The sequence below is a fragment of the Aptenodytes patagonicus genome, chromosome 2, assembly GCF_965638725.1.
Source record: "Aptenodytes patagonicus chromosome 2, bAptPat1.pri.cur, whole genome shotgun sequence".
Classification (NCBI taxonomy): Eukaryota; Metazoa; Chordata; class Aves; order Sphenisciformes; family Spheniscidae; genus Aptenodytes; species Aptenodytes patagonicus.
Genome location: NC_134950.1, coordinates 123,555,778 through 123,569,170, shown reverse-complemented (window position 1 = coordinate 123,569,170; position 13,393 = coordinate 123,555,778). Strand labels below are relative to the sequence as shown.

The window sequence follows — 13,393 nt, the reverse complement described above, 5'->3', positions numbered from 1 at the left end:
TTGGAAGAGCTGATAACACTAATACAAAAAATCCCCTTTCTCAGTGTGGAGAACAAGAGATTCCCCTCCCAGAGAGGAGCTAGTAAGTGAAGTATTTGCCCCAGCTATGGACAGAAACAAATACGGATCACCAGGAAGAAATAAAAGGGACCAGCTGAATAGGATAACAGCAGCATGAAGGTATTGCAGCCATCATCTCTTCTCCTGCTCCCATTTGGTGCAGTTTTTATTTTTGACTGCATCCAGTGGGCCTCCCTCCCATCCCCGTAACGTCCACACTTCCTAGCTGCAAGGGCAACAGGACCTGCCACATGGAGGTCTCTGTAAGAGCCCTGTCAAGTCACACAGAATCAGATGAGCCACAATTCAGTGTCTGTACAATTGCAAATATTCAAACATTGTTTGCTACATCTGTTCCACAGCCCAGACCACTGTCTGTCTCGATTCATCCACGGATTTGCCCATCAGATGGAACACGCCCTCTGTCCATGAGAGGGGAAGAGCACATACACTGCACCAGCCACCTCTCTGATATAGCCCCCACCTTGGCCGACCATCTCCAACCCTCGTGCCAAGGACCCTCAAGACTCCAGTTTGACCAACAATCAACACAAGCCGTTTACACAGGAGATCCTAGGCTCTGCTCATGACTGCATGAAACCAGAGGGCAGCACGTTCCTACCTTGGCTGGAGCTCTCCTCCATAGGCCATCCATCTTTTGCTTTCGTTTCCGTGACTCTTCCCAAGAGAGTGGAGTTGCAGGGTCTTTCATCTCCACTGTGCCACCCATCAGTCACATTCCCAGACGTGCTTTTTGAGCTTCTTTCCAGCCCCACGCCTGCTGCTGTGCTAACAGAAGTAATTTTCTGTCAGCGTTACACAGCATATTGTTAAAGGTGAGCCTTTCATCTCCCTGCCGGGGCCACCCCTCACAGCTTTTCATCGAAGTGGGCTCTCCTCACTGTACAGCCTCCCCCGTGCTTGGAGAGTGCACATCAATTAGGATGGTGGCAGGCAAGTACTTACCACCACTGAATCAAACACTTTTCGCTGTTGCTTTCAAGTTTTATTAATGTTTATTAATTCCTGTTGATATCTTGCCAAAGCATTTTTTGGAGAATGGCAAAATAATTAGAAGGTATCCGCATTCTTCTCTCCCCCCCCCACCTCCACTTCTGGATGCTGTACAAATTGATTATTAAGGGAAAGACTAATTCATTATCCGCAAATAGTTCATAACCCAAATACACTGCCACCTGCACACATCTATTTTCGGTAGCCTATTGAAATATTCTGCCTCATGAAGTCCTTCACGTCTGAAGCATGACAACAAAAAAATTGCTGTGGAAACCTGAGGGCAGAGGATGACTAACCCCTAACTCCAGCACTTGGAAAGGTGACAAGTCTGCATTTTATTTTATTTACCAGCTACAGCATAGCAAGAGAAGAGTTTACTCCCTTCAGTCTGGAGTTGCCACTGTAACAGTAACAGCAGCAGCACTTAGGCAACTCTTTCCATTTCTAAAGCACTTTACACCCATTAACACTTTGAGCCCCACAACTCCTCGAACTAGGGTAACAAAAGGAAGAAACCTGAAGCAACTTGCCATTGAGAAATCACCCAAGCCACAATTATCTTTCAGGAGCTCAAAATGTGTTCACACTTGTGGCTTCACAGTCTGCCAGTTCCTCAAATAATACTGCATTTATTGTCTTTTTCCTCTGCCATATAGATAGCCACCTCATCTCCAAGTGAAAAAGGTAATTAGGTTCTAACAAGGAATCTGGAACAAAACTTCTTCAAGAAACAAAAACACAGCCAAGTACTAATATAAGAAAAAACACAACTGAGTGTAAAGAACAAAGCCAAGACTCTGCCCCATGGTCTGTAGTTAGTTGTCAAAATGGACAGGTGTCTACCACTCCATCATACAGACATTTTAAATGTGCACTCTGCAGATGGGGGCTGGAAGATAGATCCCAAGGTGACTTTGAAATATCCTTACTTTTATATTTCTGTTTGACCACCAACCAAAGGTATTTACCTATTCGTAAAACACAGACCTGAGTGTAGAAAACATTTCCCATTCTCAGTGCTGCAGAAATCTAAATAGGAAACCCTCATGACCTTATATTAACCCTAAAGATGCTATAAGAGGACTCAGTGTATAGCTCATAGACAAATTTCTGGTGAAGATAACAAGTCTCCCATCTCCTCACGTGACATCAGAGAATGACCCGCTAGTTCTTCCTGGCTGAACCTATGATAGTGTCGTCTGCATAGATCTGTCCTGATTAAAGTGGATTGCATCTTATTGCACATTATTATTCTACTAGGGCATACCTAACTGGTGAAACTGAGTGGCAGAGGGATAGCTACCTCAGGATAATTACCTCTGTGTACAGTACACTCCAGAGTAAATATAGCATTTTTCCAAACCATTATGTCTCTCCTAAATGGAAGTAGGTATTCTGAAATACTCTAACTTTTATTCTGTAGTGGAGGGTTCCCATAGAGAAGTGTTCCAGTACAACTATAAAGGAATAGTTTATGGCAGTTACGCTGAGTAGGTCTTATGCCTCCTTTAAATTCATTACATGGTCCTGCAAACAGAAAGTAAACTGAGGATACCATCAGCGAGTGGAACACCTTTCACATGACCTCTTTGGCACAAAAGCAACACTTTTTGAGGCTGTCCAGAGAACACATCTAGAGACATGAAACAGCAATAGAGCATGACCAGGTTATGCTGTTTTGCAGTTCACTGTTAAACCTTTACGTGCTGACAGTAAAACTCCGCTGCATGTTCTCTGAATAATAACAACGGGAAGCAAGAGAAGATTCTGAGGCTCCTGGGGAAAGCTTCTCTTTCAAGAGACAGAGATGGGGACAAAGAAGCACAGGGAAAATGTTTTCTCTCAAACTGACAATGCTTTCCTTAATACTCCAACAATGCGAAATTTCAGTTTCTCTAAAATTTCATTTTTTGAAACAGTGAGTTCCTTTTCTTAGCCATTCTCTAAGAAAAATGGATTACTTGTTTCATTAGTAAAGAAAATCAATGATGAGGTTTAGTCAAGTTATTTAGTACGTTAGTTTTAATTCATCTAACATCAGCCAGATCAGGAAACTGTGACAATAATCACTGGCATGACACCACCACAGGTGCATCCTGTGTGCTTACTACCATTCGAGGATGGAGCTATGTAACTTGTATGGCTTTCCTATACTTTGTAATGTATACAGAGTAAATTTTATTTATTTCGGTTCCATAGCAATTCCAAAAGTGAGAAGACAAGCAACAACCTCTTGTCATTACTTGCAACCGTAAAGCTGTTATGTACGAAGATTTGCTTATTTATTTTTACTTTAAGGGACAATCTGTGTTCCAAAGGTTTCAGAGACACATAGAGCAGAAGTGACTGGGAAGGTAAACTGAGGCAATGTAGAGGGGCTGTCTTTTATTCAAGGTCTCACAACAAGTCAAAAGCATCGCCAATAATATAAGACTTTCCCAATTCACAACCCAGGACCTACCTGGGTTTTGGAGACTACAGTGTCTACAAAAAAGATGTTTATTGTTATGAGTCCTGAAAAAACCCTACCATTCCATACTATGCAATTATAAGGTGACCAGAGATCACTCTGCATATGTTATCTGTCTGCTGGTAAACATGGTGCCAGCAAGAGATGTTTTTTTAACAGAAGAAAAACTAGGGAATAGCCAGATAAAATGCTAATCTCACATCAAGTATTATTTTAGGATTGCATTAAGGGAGATTAAAAGATCAAAACAATGAAAGTTCTGAATTTCTTACTCCATGACACATTCTAATAATGTGTTTCAGTTTTCTGAGCAATGAAGATCAGAAGGACACCCTCAGAAGACCCCTGATGTCAGATCCTCGCTGAGGGATATTCTAAGCATCCCTGGAACTGACGGTCAAACTGCATTCAGAGCCCACAGGGATGTGCCCCTGCCCTGTAAGGTATATTGGACTGCAGGTAACCTCTTGTCACCAACCTCTCAGAGCAAAAATTACAATGACCACTTGCAAAGTAAGGATGTGCAGAAAACGAATGCAGTAAATTTAAGAGGAAGAGTTTTCAAAAGGAAGAATTTTGACTTGCACAAAAGTGCTTAATTTGATCCCATTCAAGGGCTAAAGTGCACTTTGGGTCTTCTTGTTGAGCAAAAGCTAATAATTGAGGTGTTACCCTCAATAACAGTACAATGAACTGCAGACGTTCCTGTACTGTCAGATAATAGTTGAGATGGAAAGAATATTAGTGTGGTTGATGGAAAGGTGCAGCACATTTTCATAGTTCATGGCTTGGTCAGCTACTCTGAAGAGTGAATAAAGTAAGGAACAGCAACACCCAATTCCCTACCCCCGTCCTGCCAGCTGGAATACCTATGGAGGCTGCACTTCCTACTAGCTCCAAAATCCAGGCAAGTTTGAGGAGAGCAAAATCTACCCTCAAGAGCTGCCACAGTTCTCACAATTTATTTCAGTACAAATGCTAAATAAATCCCCTGGAGTAGAGGAGAGCACTTCAGGATGATGCTGGGGTACAGAATTGTATCCCATGATTTGTATGTTTTTTCTTTCCCTTCAGCACTGATTTTTGCTCAGTGTTATGGTCTGATCGTGGGTCATTAATGGAAGTTTTGAGCTTATATAACTGGGCAATATTGTCTAGGTGATGGAGTGAGTACCTAGTGTATTGATTCACTTAATTTCTCTGCGAGCATTTCCCAAACCTGTATCCTCAGAGGATCTAAGCAGTCTACTGCATCTTTCTATTCTGTTGTTCAAAATGGCAAAAAATGCTTAGCAACTTCATTGTAAGTTTCTGCTATCGAGGAGCTGTTTCTTTTATGTAAAATGTTAATGTGTCAATACTTCATAACTGAGACATGTTGGAGAGGTTTTCTTCCTTTAGCCAGCTATTTAAAACAGCTAGCGATGTGTGATGTATATTTGTAGAGGCTGTCAGGCAATGCTATTTTTAATGATACAATATGTCTGTTTTCCCTTACCACACAGGAAGACAGTAATGCTGGACTGCACGTTTTCCCCCCAAATGGGATGTCTTTGGGGAAACATCAAGACAAGTGACAATACATACACAAGAAAATAGCACAATTTAACAGTCCCTGTCCTAAGCCCCATTGTTTAATTGAAAGAAAGAAAATATTTCATGGTTGATTTTATCAAGGAATTTAATGTCTTATCAACCTTAAACCTACTCCTGCCCTCCCTGAAATCAGTAGCAGATTTGACTGCTTTCAATCAGACCTCAGGCAGTTCACTTATTAGTGTTGTTGCTGTTATTGGATTAGAGAGAACAGTTTGCTAATAAGTTAGCATTCTAATACCAATATCAGTGTCACAAAGTAGCAGAGAGAAGCTGTAATTTGTGAGCTGGTTTGTCGTGAGATAGCTGTAGGTGTATGCAGTAGGAGTATAATACAGGCACCAGGACTGTGTTGTGATTCATGTTATAGATCTCAATATAAACGAAGAAGGAAAACACATTAATTAAGAACTAGAGTATGCCTATCCCTTGCAGGAACACACAGAAGTAGAAGAGTGTGCTGTCTCTACTCAGTGGTCTTGGCATCAGCAACTAATGTCCCAAATGTGTTCATAGCCACCCTGCCTTTGCTGTTTAAGATCAGATGCAATAGACAGCTAAGCTCAGCTTTGCCCTTTGCACACACAAATTTAATCATTCTGTAATTAAAAAAACATACAATTGGAAAGACTTCTAGTAAAATGAAACAAAATCCCAGAAGGACATCACTACAAGATGGATGTTAATGTCTGTGGGAACAATAGCGGGCACAGGCCAAAGATCTCTCAGTTCTTTCGGTAAAAGGAAAGAGCAGAATCTGGCCATGACATAAAAGCCCTTCAGTGTAATAGTGTTGGTTCAAATCCAGCATAAACTGTGATAATGGCAAGATATATGATGACCTATAGAAAGCAAGTAGGTGCTTGTGACCTGATCAGCTCCTACAAGACTGAGCATTTGCACCACAAACCAGTCTGCTTCCTTCCAATCCCATCCTTAAGGATCGGACAAAAACTGGATAAAAACGGTTCTGGCAGATAAAGAATGAACCTCAGGAGCAACATGACCCATAGCAAAGTACCCTGATTCTGATTGCTGAAGTTTACATACTGCTCCTAATTAATCCCAACTGAACCTCCACTGGCTTCCCTGGAGCTAGAGTACAAATGAGTTTCGCCCATTGTATCCAAAACCAATAGCAAAACCAGAAGCCAGATGAGAAATTGTTCCATGTTGGTGGCAATTAACAAATCAGGGCTCAGAAGAAACCTCCCATAAGAAGCATCCATAGTTACATACCTCCTGAAACACCAACATTGCTGTTTCCTGGCATAGCGATCTGCTTCCGAACAGTGGATTTTCAGGCAATGAACAGCAAAATAAGTCACCAGGATATTCAAGAATCTGAATATGCATAATATCAGGAGTCAAAACGTTATTATTAAACTAACTACTGATCCACTGTAGCTATGAAACCGTAAGATCCTGAAGTCCTATAACTGACTCTTATCACACAGAATATGGTCATGCTAAACTGTACCTCATCTGACACCATTTTGGATAAGAATATGTCCTATGGATGACAAGGCAACTAAGCATGGCCATCAGCCACAAGGGACTCCTCTCTTTCCTCTCAATTTCTTGGTGTTCAGAGTTACAGGTTTTCATCCAGCTGGTGGGAGAGCAGAGCCCTAGGGCAGAGGTCTTGGCTCAAAGGTGGGAGCTGTAGGACTGTCTTATGGTCCAGCAAATGAACCATCATGTGCCTGCCCGGTGTCATTAATCTACCTATGTGCAGCCAGGGACCTTGCTGTTATATTCAAATCAAAGTTCCTGTGTGCTGGACACTGTTCAAAAACAGTGAGAGACCTTGCCCAAAGGGCCTTGAAGCCCAAAATAGGAAATCAGCAACATTTCAGTGATGCCTCCACACTCAGTGGAGTCTGTTTCTCTGTTACAGATGACTGTAACTGAGACAGGCTTGTCAAATTGATTTTAAGTGAGAGTTAGGTAAGATGTTTTCATCCTGACACTGTTCCTCACTTAAGGTGTGCCCCCCTGACACTGTTCCTCACTTAAGATGCGGCCCAAACTGAGTTTTATATGAGAGAAGGCTCTACTATTTTGCCCAGGTCTCCTCACAGCTCAGAAAAGGAAGCTACTTACTGCTTGATTTTCCTTGGGAAGAGCAAGAGCACTTGGTCCAGATGCACAGAGGGCACAGGAGCAGACAGCTGCAGGTTTGTGGAAAGGACATACAAGTTGCAATGCACCACAGAGAAATGTGTGAATGCATACACAAACTTCCTTGCAAAATTTCCAGGATCCTCCACCAATATAATTTCACAAGTTAAATTTGCTACTAGTAAGTTGCCAAGTTCATAATGCCTTAGGGTGGTTTGGTACAGACAGTCCCACAACACTAGCTGAACTTCCTTCCAGGGAAATTAATCCCTAACTTTTTAAAAACACCTGATAAGCCTTGGCCCCTGATTTATCTTACAGAGCCGCAGTATGGTAAACTGCCAGCTGCTAGGGAGCACCATCATGCTGCTGCCAAAGCAGAAGGTGAAGAAGCTGCAGTGAAGAATGACCTGCAGTTTGTATTTAATTCCCCTTTTTAGTTTCTGAGCCAGCTCAGAACAGCGTTAGGGGTTCAGAGGGGCTGAGAGGAGTATGAGAGAAGATGAGCTGGAGAAGGCATGGAGGATTGTAAGTCCTGGAGCAAGGAGAAAGTGCCAGGGTGGAAAAGAAGGAATGTTTTCACTGCAGAGAAAGGGGAAGAGTTGTTGAAACTTTTATGAAAAAGCAAGATTTTCAGCTGCAAATTTTTCCAGAGTAGCATAGATGTATTCAGTCAGTTCTATAGCTTGCAAAGTATCTTCCATGTGTAGCTTTTCCCCACAGAAGGGTGAAAACACTTCACAGTAATAGAGCTACAGAGAAACAATTTAATAACTGACCCAATAAACAGCTTCTGCAATTCTATGTCTATCTTTTCTTTCCTTCTATAACTGCAGAGTTTTCACTTGTGTCTATACAGTAGTAATTTGGTTTACAAACTTCCTTGGCCAGTGAGGAAATCTCAGACGTATTTCCACTTCTAAATGTTTGTGCATCCAAAATTTCTGAACGATGTGCTGCATGAAACCACCTTCCCAGGCCCGCTTCCTGTCAGTGTGGTTACTAGAGGGAGCAGACATGAGAAACTCAGCAATCACAGGTGCACGCAGCACCGTGAATGTACTTTATACTTAACACAATTGCTTACCAGATCTGATTCTCCAATAGGCAACTTTCCACTTTAGCTATTTTATGTTATTATTCCTTCATAAACGAATTTCTTTCTTTTTATTTCAGTGGGCTTTCATTATTAATTTCTGTAGAAGAGTGAGCTGACTGCAGTTATGTTCTCTTATTAGATCATCCATTCAACCCACTGCATCTTATAGGATTAGTCAGGAAACAGGAGAGCACACACTATTGGATTTCGGGCTTTGAATCTCTTGGTGCATAGCTCAGATCACTAAAAGGGCCACTGCAACTTAATTACTCACTAAAGTCAAGAAGACAAGTGCTGAGTAGTGATGAACCGCATTTTTCCCAAAGTCCCCACCAGCAGTCAGCATCTACTCAGAAGCGCTTTACTGGTTCTTTTTCTGGCAGGGGATAAGCTGCATCACATCATTTTAAGGGCCAAAGTACTTTTGCTTGACATTCCCAAATCCCTTAGCATTCTAAAGAGAGTGAAAACTTAATTTGTCTCAGTAATCTAGCATCAAATTCCCACAGCCACCTGTGACCTTCCTTCTATATCCCTCCATAAGTACCTATACACACATAAAACATTTCTTTTTAATTGTAAAATTTCTGTGACAGAAGCATTTGTTTTATGCAATATATCTGAGGGAGTTGCAGCTCTGGAAAGGTATTTCTAGCAGCCATTCTTAGACATCTGGACAGTTGTGTAATAGAATAGCTATCAAATTCATCTGGATGTGTTTCCATGTGCATTGAACATTTTCTGTGCAAGATGACTAGATCCAAACATATAACTGAGTATTAGATCATAAACAGAGCAAGTGAAATTACTGTCTTTGTATCCTGAAAGCATATTGTTTCCAGGACACTGAAATAGCCAAATTTCTACTGATATGCCCAGTTGCTTCACTGGAATCGTACCAAAGATGAGGCTCCCTTTTCCCCATGCACATAGCATTATCAGTCCCATGGAAAAGCTTAGAGGATGAAGGAGCCTACAAGTTCATTGCCACATCCTAGAGCATTGCACAAAGTTAGGATGAGAGGTGGCATTTCCATCCATACCACTCACACAGGGTCCATGTGAGCTGCTTGTTTTGCCAGCACCTTCTTTCTAACCCAAATTCTTTCCATGACAGAATTAATTTGAGCAGCGACCACCATAATGGAGATACAACACTCTCTGCTGGGAATACCAGTCCTGTCTTAACTCTGCTGAATCCCATAGTCCAACAATAAACAACAGTCTTCACCCCTGTCTTATGCAACCCTAATCTTTGCCTGACCATCAGCAAATTAAATATTTAACACAGTCCCATGCAAATACTAAACCTCATCCTCTCTTCATAGGCGTTGAGGATTTACAAACAAGTTACATCCTTTACTCTTATTTTCAATAATTGTCACCTACCTGCAACTCTACTTTCCTCTGGCAGAGGGACAATGATGCTACTCAAACTCCGTATGTAACACTGACTCATGGGAATCACAGCTTTACTTCTAGGCATTTACCAGATTCAGGAAGGAATTATTTTATTTAGTCCTCTAACACTGATCCTAACCCTTACCCTTTCCCTAGCAGAGTGCCTCAGTCATCTTACAAACCACATATTCCACACTGAGCTGCAGAAGCATGAACTTTCACCCTAAGTTTGTGGGCCATTCTGGATTGGTCAATGAATCACTTTAGTGTGGTCTCTGCCTCCCACAATCTTATCAGGAAAACTAATCTGGAGCTTTCCTTGTCGAAGTGAACTCAATATTAGAAAAATGTTGGGTTTTCAGAATAGACTGCTGGGGGAAGGCTGCTGCCTCCGACCTCATATTTCTATTTCTTCTAACCTACATTTCTATTTGCAGATGTTTGTTTTAAAAATGAATTTAGTGCTCTTCAAAATGTGACAGACAGATTGTACAGAAGTGAAATTTTTCTGTCTAGAGAAGGCTCACCTGTCAAGGCTCATCATCACAAAAGCAGAGAAGATATATCCATGCTGTTGATTAATTGCAGTGCAAAATCTCAACGATAAAGTATTTCAGCCCCCACAATCCCTTCAGACATTAGGTTTTTTTTCAGGAAATCCTCAAAATGTTGAGGTTGGTATTCTCATATCAGGATCTAGACTTGCACTCCTACCCTAAAACTGCTCAAATAGTTCAGCCATAGCTGTCTGACAGCTTGTGAAGGGGGGTTATCACCACCTGAATGCAATGCAAGGCTCTTTTTAGAAATTAAGTATCGGAACCATCCTCCTGTTGTTTTGAATCAAGAGGGTTCACTTGAACTACATGATAACATTCCAAGCTTTGGGGGAACATCTTGCAGGATCTTGTTAATAGGTAGAATACTTGCGTAAGAGTCATCATCATACAAATCAAAGTTTGAGTAGGATTTTTCCCTCATATAATCACAGCAGACAAACTCCCTCCCTTTTAATTATTCACCAGTCAGTCAAGTGCAGACACAGAGTAATATTTCAGAAAGAACAACTTGTTCTGTGGGCACAAAATCTTTCATGACCTTTACAAACCCTTGCATGGAATGTCTTGTGGATATAGATGTTGTTGCCAGAGTCCATTTTTCCGCCGTTGTTCACATGAGACTGGGACAGAATTTTTGCAAAATCAAAATCTGCTATCTATGCAAATACATTTATTTGTGCTTCTTTCCCTAAGGACACAGTATTCCAGTGAACAAGCTCATAAACTTTTAAAGAAAGCTTGATGTGGATGGAGCATCCACTGCATCACTGCGTGTCATAATGCAGATTCTCAGATGAACAGTAACATTTACTGCTCTGAGGCTATAAGCAGAGTTCTCTGGTCCTCATTATTTCAACCTCAGTCATGTGCCAGGAATGCGCAGTTGTTCCCAAAATAACAACAACAAAAAAAATGTCTAAGCCCTCATGTGCCCAAATAAGGGTCCTAAACATTTATTAGAGTAAAGGTACACCTTACACCACTTCATATCTACCTACAGGATTTTGAATAAGTACACAGTGCAGCTCAGGACCAATCTAATGCAAAGTCTTAATGTCAGAAGAAGATTTGCAGCCTGTAAGAATGTCTGTTTCTAATTTACCTTGATGAAATTTGTGCCGATATTTCCAGTTCCCTATGTTGGAGCAAATATCCGCAAAACCCCCTTAATTTATTAGTAAAAGGAGAAGTAGGATCCGTTGATCTATACACTAGCCACATGCAACATTAAGGTACATCTTTCATGTTTCATGTCATCCAGTGCCAAAGGAAATTAAGATTTCAGTAAAAAGAATTGATTTTCTTAAAGAGAAAACCAAATTAATGAACATGTCTTTATGCAAAACATGGGAAGATGGAACGATGTTCATTTTAATAAACACACTCAGCTAATCCATTTAAACCACAGCTATGTATTAGTTTCCAGCAGTATTCCATAGGAACAAGCTTGAACATGTTAAGATGCAAAGAATAGGTCGTTTTGGTTTGTGCCTACCATAGGGAGTATGGCAATCATTCACTGACTTCAATTTCCAGTTACTCACTCCTGTTGCACACCAAAGGAATATATTCTATCAAACAGGTCAAGATACAAAGCAGTCAAGAAAATCAAAGCGACTGACAGTCCATATAGACAGAAAACAAACTAGCCCCTGCAACAAGGGCAAAATAGTGTATATGCTTAAAATCTGAAAAAGAGAGTTTCTCTGCAAGGACCTTGCAAGAAGAGGTGGAAGAAAACATCTAAGATACATGATATCAGCTGGCCTTGCAAAATTTCATCACATCATACTGAAGGTACATAGAAAGCTGAGAAGATGGCAGCTTCAGTCATACTCTCTGGACTTTGAGCCCAAATTTAACTTAAACATTCAGTTCAGAGATCATCTTGATATATCTTCCAGAAGTACTCCCATCTACTCTACAGTTACACATTAACATTAGTTTCTTACACAAGTATGATCATGCCAAAGTTAAGCAGGTGAATTTTTTTTTTTTTAAAACAGTTACACATGGAACCTAGAAGGTCCACTTGCATATATATATATTTACACTCTGGTGTATGTTAACTCCTGTACAGATATCAGCCATTGCCCTTACAGATAGGAGAGAGTTCCAGTAACCAACAATTAGCAAAGTGTCATATGAAGAGGTAGATAAGTTCAATCACTATTTGAAACTACTCTTTTGCTGTCAAACATCAACCATTTCATAAGTATGGAATCAACTGGACAACGTAACTTAGCAGAGGGAGCACTCTAAAGACCCTTTCATCTTCATTTGATTTTCAACATTAGGTTCAGCATTGCCTCTGTGTAAAAAAAAAAATTCATCCTCCCTTCACCCACAAGGTCAGCAGCCCAGATGCTGCCTGGTGATACTGACAGGGGGATGAGAAGTGACAAGACGACCTACTAGGTTATATTTCAGCATTAAGAATAATGAAAGACATTTCTACACAAAACAGAATATGATGATAAATATGTCTGTGGGTAGTGGTGAGAAACAGCTGTTCTGTACTGCTAAGTACCTTCATTAGGAGGGTGGATCTCCATCTTCAGAGCTCATTTGCGAAGGAACTGAACAGTGATTTGAGGAGTTAGCACAGATGTCAACATCCAGGCCCTTTCTAATTCTTCCAGTGAGTCACTCAGTGATGATGGGAAGTCACTTTGGCTCTGAAGGATGAGGAGAGATTGATTTGTGGAGGGTGCCTGAGAAAGCGCACTGAAGTCAGAAGGCCTGCAACAGTTAATAGCAACTGAGATACTATTTGTTCCTTTCCCCACCCCCACTGAGATTTCTTCCCATTTTTCAGAGTCTACCTTTTTTCTTCTTCTTAAGCATGGATTTTCTCACAGGAAAGCAGAAAGAATTAATATCTTGACTAAAGGCAAATGAAAGACCTGAGTAAACAGTCTGTGGAAGCAGAGAAAGAAGCGCTTCACAAGATAAAAGGAAAGGAGAGAACAGTTCCCCTCCTTGTCACATTGCCCACACCAGGTTTCCCTTTAATTGAGGTGAGAGGCCAGCTTTATAATTCTAATTGTGCTGTAATTATCTGCT

At 40.9% G+C, this 13,393-nt stretch overlaps 1 protein-coding gene across 3 annotated transcripts in view; it reads right to left on the bottom strand.

Annotated features, from left to right (window-relative positions):
* Positions 1-9,922, bottom strand: part of CPNE4 (copine 4) — a 281,266-nt gene extending 271,344 nt beyond the window's left edge. Inside the window, exons 1-3 of one of the 3 annotated variants that reach the window (XM_076331065.1) lie at positions 9,756-9,802; positions 7,250-7,317; positions 6,383-6,487 (exon numbers count right to left, since the gene is read on the bottom strand). In XM_076331065.1, the coding sequence (XP_076187180.1) occupies positions 6,383-6,416 (34 nt within the window). In that variant the 5' untranslated portion in view covers positions 6,417-6,487; positions 7,250-7,317; positions 9,756-9,802. Of the gene's footprint in view, positions 1-6,382; positions 6,488-7,249; positions 7,468-9,755 lie in introns of those variants that run through there. The other 2 variants (XM_076331064.1, XM_076331063.1) reach the window with 2 other exon arrangements.
* Positions 9,923-13,393: the final 3,471 nt, after the last annotated feature.